At 43.9% G+C, this 14,747-nt stretch overlaps 1 protein-coding gene across 1 annotated transcript in view; it reads left to right on the forward strand.

Annotated features, from left to right (window-relative positions):
• LRRK2 (leucine rich repeat kinase 2) overlaps positions 1–14,747 on the forward strand; it is a 1,602,077-nt gene that overhangs the window by 946,891 nt on the left and 640,439 nt on the right. The window contains exon 34 of the mRNA XM_085654107.1: positions 10,764–10,951. Coding sequence (XP_085510233.1) covers positions 10,764–10,951 — 188 coding nt within the window. The remainder of the gene's footprint in view (positions 1–10,763; positions 10,952–14,747) is intronic.

Raw genomic sequence — 14,747 nt, forward strand, 5'->3', positions numbered from 1 at the left:
TGGCCATATGCAAATCAGTCTGACCCTGTGCCTCATTTCTAAATTCAACCTGCTAGACGAATGCCAATTAGGTTTCAGGCCTGGTCACAGTACGTAAACCAATATTCTCCATATTGTAGATGACGCTTTTCAAGCCCTTGACCAAGGCAAAACGTGTCTCTTAATTCTATTGGGCCTATCATCGGCATTCGACACAGTCAACCACAAGATACTACTTGAACGCCTTGAATACAGGATGGTTGTAGGGCGAACCGTTCTCAAATGGTTTTATATCCTTCCTTCGGAACTGCCCTCAGAGATTCTTAGTCAACCGTAATCTATCTGCTCGTTCCCCGATAACGATCGGATTCCCCCAAGACTTCATTTTCTCCATTACCCTCTTCAACCTCTACCTTGAACCGTTAGCTGAAATACTGCATATTGCCAACATCTCTTTCCACATGTATGCGATGACACTCAGATCTACATCAAAATCTCATCCCTAGAGGAGATCAACTTTATGAATGAGGCCCTAAAGCTGACTGTACAATGGCTCGTCAGCAACCAGCTCAAAACAAATGCACAAAAAACTGAGTTCCTTCTATCTCCCCTCCTAAAAGTACCATTGAGATTCTGGAATGGACCAAGATGATCACAGCACTGAACTGCACACAGACCATAGTGGACTCAGCCAAATCTCGCGGAATCACACTGGACAGCAACTTGAATATGCAAGACCACATTAACTCAATGGCCAAAAATGCCAGGTTTCACCTGAGCTACTTGAGAAAACTAAAACTATTCCTTGATGCTTCGGACCTAAAAACGGCAGTTCAGTCATTAGTTATCTCTACGATCGAATATGGATGATCAACCCTCTCCAGCCTACCCAAGATCTCCACAGCCCAACTAAAAGCTTGTCTCAATGCTGTCACTAGACTCTTAACAGGCTCAACAGAATTCAACCACATCTCACCGCACCTGAAGGCTCTGAACTAGCTTCTTCTTGAAGCCATAATCCAACTCAAAGTGGCCTGTATCACGCACAAAGTGCTACACTCACATTCGCCTGCATATCTTGCCCAGAAAATCGTGGTTTCTGGAGGAGCCGGAAACTCCTGGTCCGCCAGAGACATTGTGCTCCAACCACACAGCTTCCGAAGAGAAAAAACATACAATCGAGCCTTCTCTGGGGCTGCACCAAAAATCTGGAACTCGCTGCTGCCTAACATCAGAAGAACACCCTCCCTGTAAACATTTAAAAAGGAAGCTAAAACCTTCCTAATGGGCAAATTCCTCCTATAAATCTCATTCATTGTGTGCACAGCGGCATAGCTATATGTTTTTGCTTGATTCTTGAATGTTTTTGAAAAATTACCTGTTTTTCCCCAAATGTAAAAGCTGGTTATCTCTGCATAGTGCTCTCATGATCGCCGCTCTGAATATTGTAAATGTCCCGTTATTCCCCAAGTGTATGCACGTCCATCTATCCCCACCTATGTAATTGTCTATTTCAAACTTGTATACAACTTGTTATCCCTGTAACGTGTTCTGATACCCTAACGGGTCTCGTTCGCACTCTATAAAACACTACATAAATAAATAAATAAATTAGCACATGCTTTCTATTACAAAACGTAACATGGGTCCGAATGAAAGAAAAGTTCAGAATATTGACAAATGGACTGTGTATCAATAGGTAGATGCAACATAAGCTCAAGGGACTTAGTTGAGAATTGGTAGGAAATAGAGTTCGGAAAGTGAATTATGACAATGCTATTGTAAATGAAGAGTGAGTAAAACGATATCACACTATAACTGACGGCTCAAGGGAGAGCAAACAGTAACAAGCATTGGCAAATCCATTAAGTCTTTTGACATTGTTACTGGGAACTGACCTGGTGGCTTTGCCAATTTTACTTTCTCCCACCACATATGTTTCTGAGCATGCACATGCATGCACGGCAGCCATTTTGTGATGCAGATCTTTTTATTGAAACTGTAGTATAAGATGGCTGTCATCCAAGCGCACACATACACAAGTGCTATTTCTTAATAGAGTTTAAAAAATATCACAAGAAACTTCATTTTGGTAATGTTAAGCTTTTCCAATGTGCCAATGCTAGTGAAGTAATTCACCAAACATTAACAAAGGTAAAATACGCCTGATTCGACTCCAGATTCTGTGCAGTGGTTATGGGGTCCGCAGGGGCCAAATCCTGAACTAGCAGGGTGGGGAGAGGTTAAGCGTGGTGGGGGAAAGAGACAGAGATGACATGCAAACTGCAAAGAAAAGGGGCCCCATGGTACTAATGTGAAGTTCACCTAGACAGGGAAATACATTCTGTAAATGATCTAGGGCAACTTCAAAACCAATCAAAATATTAGAACATGTCAAATAAAGGTAGTGACACTAACATTTTAGAGAAAATACAAATCAATGTATTTGTTATATAGAACGTTGTATTAAATTTTAAAGCATAATAAATACAAATTTACAGAGACATTCATTTGTGCAACATACTCACTGCATCCATCCATCATGGATAGATGGCAGAATCAGTAAATACATTTTTAAACTGCTTCTTCGACTAGTGTGGTTTTCATACCTTAACTTTTAATCTTATGGAGTTTTTTCCACCAAATGCGGGGGCTATTCACTAGGGGTGCATGAGCCCAGCACATACTGCCTGCGTGCTGGAGTTGCAGGACATTGGATAAGATATGTCTTTTTAGGTCGAGCATTCAAGACCTCTTGTATATAATTTAGTATATACTTTATTATATACGTACATGTGTATGTACTTTGTGGGCTCTGGAGATCAGCCCTAGGACTTGTCTGCTTCCGCTTAGGGACTTTTGTTTCTATTCAACTGCCTCTATTTAACTGTCTTGATAGAAAATGACCAGCAGAGGTCAGTAAAATACCAGAATCACTTCAGCATTTTCTAGATTCCAGTCCATAGAAATTGTCTTTCACTAGCACCCATCGACAATAACATTTTTTTCAAATTTTGAATTTTCAGTGATACAACCACCGAAGGCCCTGATTTTATATTAAAAACAGAGCTTTGGAGCATACCATTTCCTGTTGAAATGCAATATTTCTCTCCATGTGTTTCCATACCTGGTGTGTCACTCAGTTTGGTGCTTACTTTCCCTCCATGTTAAAGAACAGTAGATGTTTCAGCACCCAGGCTAATGTGCTGCATAGCTAAATAAATATAAGGTCCCAAAGGCGAGACCGATTGCATTGCAAATGCTTGTTTATGTTTGCCACACATTGCCTGCCTGCTGGAGTTGCAGGACATTTGATCAGATATGTATGTTCGAGGCATATGAGCTGCAGATTACACACTTTTGCATAGATCGCCATCTGGTGTTGGGCCTGGATGTTTGCAGTTTGTTTTTCCTCTTGGAAAGTCCTTGGAAGTCACAAGGTCGGTGACTCCTCCTTTGGACAGTATTGCGCATGGGCTTCGGCTCCATCCTCAGATTGTTTTTTTCCGCCATCGGGCTCGGATGTGATCTTCGTGCTCCGGTTCCGAACAGCTTCCAGTTCGACGATCGACGCGCAATCCTCACCCCAATCGCTGTATTGTTTCGATCACGATCTCTTCAATCAACGTGCCTTCTCTCGACACAAACCTTCGGTTCCAGTCATAGACGGCGGCCTTCGGGCCTACCCAGGCTCCGGTCCCGGCTCATGGAAAGAACTCTATTTAAAAAGTGCCCTCGATGTGGGTCCAAATTTCTCCACACCGATCTTCATGAGGTATGCAACCTTTGCCTCTCCCCAGAACACGAGGCTCGAGGCTGTAAGTCTTTCCGATCCAAAAAGACTATTCGGGACCGAAGAGCCAGAAGGAACATGGCACACTCCTCGACGTCCATTCCAGTCGACATCTTCGGAGACGACATCGACAATCCGGAACATCATCGTACCGAAGAGGACCTCGTCAGCGCTTCCGAGGCCGACGAGTCAGATGTGGAGGACATCACCCCGGCGCAGAGGGTCGTGAGTACCAATCTACCCCCTCCCATACCCGCGCCGACACCCAAAAAGGCTTCGGTCACGCCTTCGCCTCCGGGCCTAGGCAAGATCAGAGACACTGCTTCACACACCCCACCTTTGGGCCCGGTGAAGAAGCCAAGTAAGCCTTCCGGCGGCTCGGACTCGAGCCAGCCTGCCAGCGGTGCCGAGAAACACACTTCGGCACCGAAAAAGAAGACAGCCTCCACCTCGACACCGAGCTCCGCACCGAAGCCCTCTGGGTCGAAACCCAGCCCTTCGGCACCGACGCCATCTTCAGTGCCGACCGAACCACACAAGGCCACCGGCACGACACTTCCAAGCCGAAGCCCATCTCGGCGCGGACCAAGAGACCGGAGGGTCCCAAGCCGGGTTCTAAACATCAAACCGGCATGGAAAAACCTAAAAAATCATCGGCCCCGACGCCTTTGGCGCCGACGGACCAAATCACCTCACCAGAGCTATTTACACCGGATCCCTTGCAAAAAACTCTCACCAAGGATCCAAAAACTGGACATTTGACACTCTCTACTAAGAAGAGACATTTGGAGAAGCCTGCTCCGCCTCCACCTCCAAAGAGGAAGGACTCTGCTACCTCTCCGTTCAGAATACCTTGCCCTCCCCCTCCACCTCCTCCTCCTTCCCCACCTCCACCCCCTCCACCCTCTCCACCCCCACCTCATCGTTCTCCTACTCCATCTCCAGACGATGATGATCACGGGGACCCATATTATGATACAGGGGATGTGCCACAAGACCCCACCCCTACAGGATCTCCAGATCCATGGGACGATTGCCATATACCAGATATCCCCAACATTCCACAAGACGATATTTACCCTTCTAGACCATCTCCACCAGAAGATTCATTAGGGTTTAACCATCTTCTGCAAAGAGCAGCACATTGTCATGGGGTGGACATGCATAATGACCCTGTGGAGGAAGATTTCCTCCTAGACACATTCGATACTACACATAGGTCCATCTCTATACTGCCCATGCTCAAAGGGGTGGTAAAGCATGCGGCAGAAGTTTTTAAAGACCCAGTTAGAGACAGGGTCCTTAACCCACGTATCGAAAAGAAGTACAAACCTGCTCCCTCAGATCCCTCTTACATCAGAGGACCAGCGCCACTAGATTCCTTAGTGGTATCTACGGCACGTAAAAGGGCAAACTCACAAGCGTCAGGTGATGCCCCACCACCTGACAAGGAGTCAAAACTGCTAGATGCTTCAGGCAAACGCACAGCATCCGAGGCTGCCAACATATGGCGTATAGCAAACACTCAGGCACTGCTGGCCAGATATGACAGGGCTCATTATGACGAATTAGAGAGCATAATGCAACATCTCCCTGAAAAATATACAAATGTAAAGCCAACGAGTTAATTCAAGAGGGTAAAACAATCACAAACACCTCTATACGTTGTGCCCTAGATGCAGCAGACACAGCCTCCAGGGCCATTAACACCAGCGTCCTTCTCCGTCGTCATGCTTGGTTCCTTAACCATCCCTTTGACCTGGAACATCTATTCGGCCAAAGGTGAATGAGGCCTTAGAAAAGATGAAAAAGGACACGGATACCGCAAAATCCATGGGGACCTTACAGTCTCACCCGCCCAGACGCTCCTTTTGTCGCTCATCCTTTCGGAGTGCATCCAGAGGCTACTCCTCAGACACAGTGTCCACATCGTACAAGTCCCTTACTCAGACCACCTTTACAAAAGGTTACCAAAGAGGCGGCTACAGGGGTAACAACAACAAGGGCAGAGGCAAAACAAACAACGCCCGTTCTGCCACACCTACTACCCAATGACTTCCCCTCGCTCCCCCCAGACCATTCCACTCCGGTCGGGGGCAGACTCACAAATTTACTTCATGTCTGGGAGACCATCACCTCAGACGAATGGGTGACCCAAATAATTTGGTCAGGATACTGCCTGGAATTAACATCTAACCCCCCCCAAACATTCCACCTAGGCAACGCCCAATGTCACAAGAACATTCGACATTGCTAAAGCAGGAGGTAATCTCCTTCCTACAAAAACAGGCAATAGAACACGTTCCTGTCAATCAACAAAATTTGGGGGTCTACTCCCTATATTTTCTAATACCAAAAAGGGACGAGACTCTACAACCTATTCTAGATCTCCGGCCCCTAAACACATACATACACTCAGACCATTTTCACATGGTAACGCTTCAGCAGGTACTTCCGCTCCTCTCCCATAACGACTTTCTCACCACACTGGACTTGAAAGACGCATACTTCGACATTCCAGTACACCATGCTCACAGAAAGTACCTCAGATTTGTAGTGGACGGACAACACTACCAAATCGAAGTGCTCCCGTTCGGAGTCACAACAGCACCACGGGTATTCACCAAGTGCCTAGCGGTGGTGGCGGCACACCTCAGAACACAGCACATTCACGTCTTCCAATACTTGGACGATTGGCTGATAAAAGCCACTTCATACAACCAATGTGTACACCACACTGCCACCACAATCCAACTACTTCACCATCTAGGCTTCACGGTGAACCACCAAAAGTCCCAGCTAACACCATCCCACATAAAACAATACCTCGGTGCCACCATCGACACCTCAAAAGCAATAGCCTACCCCAATCCGGCCAGGATTGCAAGCATTCAGGCTTTGCGACAAAAATTCATACCTCAACACTCCCTTCCAGCACGAGTGTTTATGTAACTGATAGGGATGATGGCCTCTTGCATTTTTATAGTGCCCCACGCAAGACTCCAAATGCGTCCACTACAAGAGTGCTTAGCACACCAATGGAACCAGGCCCAGGGGCAACTGACAGATCTGGTGTTGGTAGACGGTCACACCCATCGCTCTCTGCAGTGGTGGAACACCACAAACCTTTCCAAAGGTCGACCGTTCCTGGACCCGGTTCCCCAAATAATACTAACAACGGACGCATCGCTCTCCGGCTGGGGAGCTCATCTATTACACCTCACAGTGCAGGGCACATAGACGCCGCAAGAAAAGTTACTCCATATCAACCATCTGAAGTTACTAGCAATCTTTCTAGCCCTGAAATCTTTTCAAACACAGCTTTCAGGCAAAGGCAGTCCTCATTCGCACAGACAACATGACGGCCATGTATTATATTAAAAAACAAGGCGGCACACACTCTCCACAGCTCTCTCAATTAGCAAAATCTTTCTCCTAGCTCAACATGTCCCAGGAGTCCAAAACACAGTGGCAGATCTGCTCAGCAGACAGACACAACAGATCCACAAATGGGAACTTCACCCACAGGTTCTTCATCCGTTCTTTCAAATGTGGGGGCATCCGCACATAGACCTCTTCGCCACCCACGAAAACACAAAATGCCCAAGCTTCGCCGCCAGATACCCACACCCATTGTCCAAAGGAAATGCAATATGGATGAACTGGTCAGGCAAATTTGCGTACGCTTTTCCGCCTCTCCCACTCATTCCATTAGTGGTGCGAAAGCTACAACAGCACTCCCTCACACTGATCCTAGTAGCTCCAACGTGGGCCAGACAACCGTGGTACACCACGCTGCTGGAACTCTCGGTAGTACCACACCAAAAGCTACACCTCTCACCATGCCTCCTAACCCAGAACCATGGAGAGATCAGGCACCCGGACCCAGCTCAGCTCAACCTTGCGATCTGGCTCCTGAAATCCTAGAATTCGGGTACCTAAACCTTCCCCTGACTGTATGAACGTCATCAGAGAAGCTAGACGCCCTACCACTAGAGCCTGCTACGCTGCCAAGTGGAAAAGATTTGTTGTTCATTGCCATAACAACACAATCAATCCTCTAGACGTGTCTATACAACACATCATATGCTACTTACTCCACCTATAAAGGTGTAATCTAGCCTATACATCCATCGGCTACACCTTGCAGCAATTGCAGCTTACTTACAAAACAGGCAGCACCTATCGCTTTTCAGAGTACCTGCCATTAAAGCCTTCATGGAAGGCCTCAAAAGAATAATTCCCCCCAGAGTACCACCCTCACCTGTGTGGAACTTAAATATCGTTCTCACAAGGCTGATGGGGCCTCCCTTCGAACCTTTGCATAAATGCGAACTGCAATTCCTCACATGGAAAACAGCTTTCCTTGTAGCCATCACTTACCTTAGAAGGGTCAGTGAGATACAAGCACTCTACCATACAAGAACCTTTTCTTCAAATGCACCAGAACAAGGTTGTTCTCCGTACCAACCCAAAATGCCTACCTAAAGTCATTTCCCCTTTTCACCTAAACCAATCTGTAGAATTACCAGTATTTTTCTCTCAACCTCAGACCGTTGCAGAAAGGGCTCTGCACACGCTAGATGTCAAACGAGCCTTACTTTACTATATCCAGAGATCACAACCTTTCCTAAAGACCAAACAACTGTTTGTCTCTTTCTCTCCACCACAGAAGGACAACCCCATCTCAAAATCAGGGATAGCTAGGTGGATTGTAAAATGCATCCAGATTTGCTACCACAAAGCAAAACAAACGCTTTCTGTTTCCCCATTCTACACGGAAGATAGGGGCTTCCATGGCATTTCTAGGGAACGCCCCACTAGATGATATCTGCAAAGCAGCTACATGGTCAACACCGCACACTTTCACTAAACACTATTGTGTAGATGTGCAAAACAAGAAACAAGTTAGTGTGGGCCAGGCTGTACTGAAAACACTATTTCAAACCACTGCAACAGATACCGGTGGTCGCCGCTAAGGTTGGGAACTGCTATATAGTCTATGCAAAAGTCTGTAATCTGCAGCTCATATGCCTCGAACGGAATATGTTATGTTATGTTATGTTATGTTATGTTATGTTAATCTGTTTTATATAGCGCGGCTAATACCCGTAGGTGTCCTGGCACTGTCGAACAGAACACAGTCCTGAGTAGAGACGGAATGACAGATATTAGGCGGTAAAGAGGCTTGTCTTAAGAGCCTTCCTGAATTCTAAATGATTAGATATATGTCTCAAATATAACGGTAATGCATTCCATGCTGTAGTGGCCTTTACCAGAAAGCTGCGTCCTCCCCAGTTAGCTTTCTTTACTTTGGGGATTACAGCTAGATTAGCCTGAGAAGAGCGTAAAGTTCTTCCAGGAGTATACCATTGAAGGAGCTTGGTAAGATGAAAAGGTCCATTATTATGAAGAGCTCTGTGGGTAATACATAGGGCTTTGAATCAAATGCGTTTGTTTATTGGGAGCCAATGGAGTTTTTTTATTTCGGCAGAGATCGAGGCATATTTAGGAATGCCTGATATAAGTCTTGCCGCTGCATTTTGAAGTAATTGAAGCTTTTTGAGTAGTCCTTCTTGCATGGTAATGTAAAGACCGTTACAATAGTCGAGTCTAGATAAGGCAAGGGCCGATATAACCGTTCGATGTAAATCTTTGGGAAGCAGAGGGAGTATCTTCCTGCATGATCTGAGAATGAAAGATGTTGAGGAGATAACTGAATTGACCTGATCCTTGAATGATAATTTGTCGTCTATGATGAATCCCAGGTTCTTGACTTTCCTACTGGGAGTAGGTAGTGAACCCATAGAATCTGGCCACCATGTGGGTGTCCAGAAACTGGGATCATTTCCAAACAGGACTACCTCCGTTTTATTTGAATTTAACTTGAGGCAGTTGAGGGTCATCCAATTATCCACTGCTGACATACATTTTTTAAAGTCATCCGCAACATTGGTGGGTGCCAAAGGAAATAAAGATACCACAATCTGGGTATCGTCAGCATATGATGTAAGGTTGAAGCCGAAGGATTCAACCAAGGAAGCCAGATGTTTAACGTATACATTAAAGAGGGTAGGACTTAGAGAGGATCCCTGTGGCACACCACAAGGCAGGGAGAAAACTTTAGCAGTAAAGTCTCCCAAAGAGACCGCCTGGGTTCTTTCTGAAAGGAAAGACTTGATTAGGTTCCAGGCCTTATCTTTAACTCCAATTTCTCGGAGCCGGTCCATCAATAAACCATGATGGACCGTATCGAATATGCTACTTACCAGTATGCATCTGTTCTTGGCATGTAGAGCTGCAGATCTACACACGCCCACCCGCCTCCCCGGCTACCTGAATCTGTTCCAGTCTATCTTATTTAGATACAACACACATGGGTTTCTTCACTGTGGTTACTACGCTCCATCTTTCACTGCTGGCGAAAAACAATCTGAGGATGGAGCCGAAGCCCATGCGCAATACGATCCAAAGGAGGAGTCACTGACCTCGTGACTTCCAAGGACTTTCCAAGAGGAAAAACAAACTGCAAACATCCGGGCCCAACACCAGATGGCGATCTATGCAAAAGTGTGTAGATCTGCAGCTCTACATGCCAAGAACAGATGCATACTGGTAAGTAGCATATTCCTTTTTGTGTTTGCTTTGTATCTCATTTTTTTGTTTTTAATATTTTTAATTTATTCCAAGGCCTTTGAACACTTTTTTAAATAATTGTTTTAATTGTATGCTAATTTCAATTGTTTATATTGTATACAAATGCACACACACACACGGGATTTTTAAGGCTAATTTTAAAGAGCTCATTTTAATGTTAACACGTATACTTACCTGCAATGTAATGCCCCTTGCCATGCAGTGACTCCCAATGTTGTGACTATTGATTTTGGTGTCTCGAAGTAGTAGAGGTGCACCCCAGACGCAGTGTCTATCCTGCACAAGGCATAGTTTAACACAATAGTAAATTAATGCTTTTTTTTTTTATTTGCAGATTTTAATGGTAAAACAGGAAGGCCTTTCAGAGTATTCAAAAGGAGTTATTCTGCGTTCTAGTGTGGAGACATTTCTATCAAGAAAGAACATATTTCCAAAGGATTATATGTCACAGTATTTTAAGCTTCTGGAAAAATTCCAGATTGCTTTGCCTTTAAGGAAAGATCAGCTCCTTATTCCAAGCAGGTAATCTCTTCAAGATGTGAACACGTTGAGATTTTTATGATTCTGAAGCAAAAACATATATGCAAGCAAAATTCAGACAGACTCATATCAGGATGCAAATATCAATCTGATGCATTTAGTTTTCTAACAATGTTAATAATGTGCACATGTATGTGTATTTTGCTCTTATTTCTAATCAAGCTTTGGAAAGGATGTTAATGCTGATGCAGATATTCTCCACTTATAATGAACAACTGTAATTAAAGTGGCTTTAATTTAGAGTTATTGTCAGATATAATTCTGAGTGTTAGGTGTTATCTTTAGGAAAGTATCAAAATAGCTTTTCAGATTATACTTCTTTTTGATTTCATTACTTATTTATTTTTTCATTAATGTAGTTTTCAATTTGTATTTAAATATGAAAATGAAGTCCTTTTGTTATGCATATAATCTTGCTATTCAAAAGCAAGGAATGATATAGGCACCAGATTGTTAAAAAAAAAAGGATTACTTCTAGTGGCTACTCCTTCCTGCAGTCAGTACCACAGCTGTATTCATCAAGCAGCACACATGGATGAAGTCTACTGGTTTATCTAGGGTCAGCCTAGTTGAACTGCTAAATATAGTCTTTGAAGTGCAGAGGGATAGTTTGCCTCAGAAAGGTAAGCAGAGAGAGTTTGCAAGCATTGGGACTTACCTCAGTTGGGTAATTCATTCAGCTCAGCAATACAAGGAACTTGGCGGCTACAGTCACTGATTTAACAGGACAAAATAGCAGACTCATCCTCTCCTACAAAAGTAATTTAGCTCACACTTAGAAAGTGGACTAGGTAGGCTTAGACAGCTGCATTCTACTTCACACATTAACCCCTCGCATGACGCCATAACGTCTCTGAGTGCTTGGTCCTCAAGGTCCTGACACTCTAGTGGATTTGTGTCATCTGTCTTCATGAATTTGGAAGTAATTATATTGTTCCAGTGGCTACTCCTGATATAAGAATGAGTTATTCTCTCTCCTATTTACATCCTCACCCAACCCACTTAAACAAACATGTTGACAAACAGAATAAAAGGTCTCACTGCAGAAAGAGCAATCCAAGGGGTATTATCCCATATATTTTCTGATTCGCAGGGAGGGGGATTGGAATCAATATTGGATTTACTCTTCTAAACAAATTCCTAAAAATATTACGACTTCATATTCTGAAAGCCAAGCATGTACAGGATTGACCTGTCTTAGATCTTCAAGACAGATACTTCCAGACACCCATCTCTACAATTTACCAAAACAGTTCTGTGATAGATAACAAACATCTGCAATATTCAGCTCTCCCCTTTGGTCTTCTCTCAGTCCAAGAGTTTCCACTCTGAAGACAGAATAAACAATCCATTTTCAACGTCAGTAAGCTGACTTTACACTTACCTAGATGACTTCTGGTTAATTGCCTTCTCTCCAGTTCTACTTGAACAGAGATTGCATTAGACAGTGACCCTGTTACACAGTCTAGTGTTTTCAGTCAATAGGAAACGGTCCTCAAGCAGCGCCTCAAGGGCTTCAGTTTCTTGGAATTATCCTGGTCAAGGGCTTGCTTCAAGTGCTTGCTTCAAGTGTTTATGTCTCCATGTTCCATGTTCAGTAGTTGGTTCAATGGTTTTCAGTGAATGTGAATCAGACCACCATGTCAGCTCTTTGTCTTTTGCCATTGATGTTGTTTTGCATTGATCTTGTTCTTCATGCAAGCTTACAGATCAAACCCCTGCAGTCCTTATTACATCAGCAGTAAAACCAATTCTTTTAACACCTGAAGAATCTGATCTCTCTCTTTCTGTGCTGCTTATCAATACTTCCATTGCAGTCATTCCTCATGAATACGTGGGAATGGGAACTTTTCAGGCCTCCTTGAATGCTGGTTATATTGGCAATTAATGCTTTTTTGCATCACTGTGGGGTGCTCTCGGGGAATAGGACAATTGATTCATTTGGATACTCTGAGAAGCAGAATCTTCACACCAGCCATTTAGAAGTAGGAGGTGTATACCTTTGAGATACCTTTCTTCTGCAGATACAAGTGAGACCAGTTCAGAGTCTAATGGATAACACCTCCACGATATAGTATGTAATAAAGTTCCAAGTCCTGCTGCAAGCATAAAAAAGTGCCCTTGTGGTGCTTGGTGTGTATAACACAGCTATAACGTATGGTGTAATGGGCCCCCATCATTCTCTGTGCTACAGTGCTGCTGCCTCTGCTGCAGTTGTGGTATCTATGACCCTGCCCTACTCCTCCAAGGTGCCTTTAACTGATCTTAACTTAGTGCAAATGTTTCTTAACTGGTTTGAAACCATACTTTATTTTCGTCACAAGATCCATATCTCAAAGCAATCTTGTTAATGGCAATCAATGTAGTGAGGAGGTTTTGGAGAATTCTACTTTACGTTTACATGTATTATACCTTTCTTTCTTGTCAAAAGTAGTTGTTGCAGTTCTCTTGTTGTAGGTAGGAGGCAAACATTTCTTGCGAGAGAAATATGCCTTTTTATGATCATCTGAGGCCGAAATTGGGTTTAACAAAACATTAAAAATTGCACCAAGGCAAAATTAAACAAACTGGAGTATTTAATGCCTGAACAAAGAGGTTCTCCTGTTTTCAGGCTGGACATGCTTCTTTGGATAGCAGTCCAGGAAGGTGTGGCCTATGTCGACACTCGGACAGGTCTTCACACATTGAGCTATTCTGATTGGTTTTAAAGGGTTGCCAATCAGGTTGCTGGTTTTCAGCAGTCTTGTAGTGTCCAGTCAGAACAGCTCTTACATGGGCTTGTCAAACTGCCTGGTACATGTGTTCAGGCCAGCCATTTTTCAATGATCCATGGTGTACTGCAAAACTACCACTTACAGTTCCTGAAAATGGTCACCTGTGTTTTATTTGCAAGAAATTGCCTTGATTCCATTCTATTTTAATCCTGATACTTCCAAATAACAGCACAGAACATATATTTAAGGTCCCAGAAAGGCTCTCAAAAGTTTAACAGAATTAAAAAATCCCCAAAATATTGTATTATAAAGTACTTACTAGCCCTATGTGGGTGTGCCAAAGCTCTTGGCTACACAAGTAGCGTGTTGCACCATCTAGGGTGTGTTGTTGGAAGTGTGTTGTCTTTTTTTGATCCTGTGTGAGAAGTGTTTCCATGTTGTGCGTGATGACCACACAGGTGCACTTATTGTGTTATGGGACGGAGCACTTAACTGTGTGATGTATGAAAAAGCATGAGAGACAGACATGCAATTTATTGTTTACAGTAATCTGGCAGTTTTGAGCAGCTCTGCAGGTCCCTTTATGGTATTTCTTATGTTCATAGTACACTTATCTGGTTCCTGCTTTAGGTTGTCTATTCTGAGATACTTTCTTTAGAGTTTATGATCCTGAGAACTCTTGGGTGAAAAAGGAGAAATGGTGGTGAGATGGGATGGACTTTGTTAATATTATCCCTTATCTGACTGTGTTTGTGAAATGTCAAGAAGCTGTTGTAGTATGTAGCTAGTCAGAACCTGCAGCGGTGGACTAAATTAAAGTCCTCCTTTAGCCAGCGGCGTATTGCAGATCTATTCAATTGCGAATGAAGCAATGCAGACACAATGACAAGGTGGAGGAGGATTTGGGAGTGTGGGTGGAACTCCTAGACACATCTTTAGACCCTGGGGGTACTCAAACGCACTCATCAATGGAGGATGGAGAATCGACGGATCCAGAGGATGGTTGAATTATCTCATAATTGTGGAGGAGTACAACTTGGGTGTAATGCTCCTGCGTTATTGTA

This window comes from Triturus cristatus, chromosome 4_1 (genome assembly GCF_964204655.1).
Source record: "Triturus cristatus chromosome 4_1, aTriCri1.1, whole genome shotgun sequence".
In the NCBI taxonomy this organism is placed as follows: domain Eukaryota; kingdom Metazoa; phylum Chordata; class Amphibia; order Caudata; family Salamandridae; genus Triturus; species Triturus cristatus.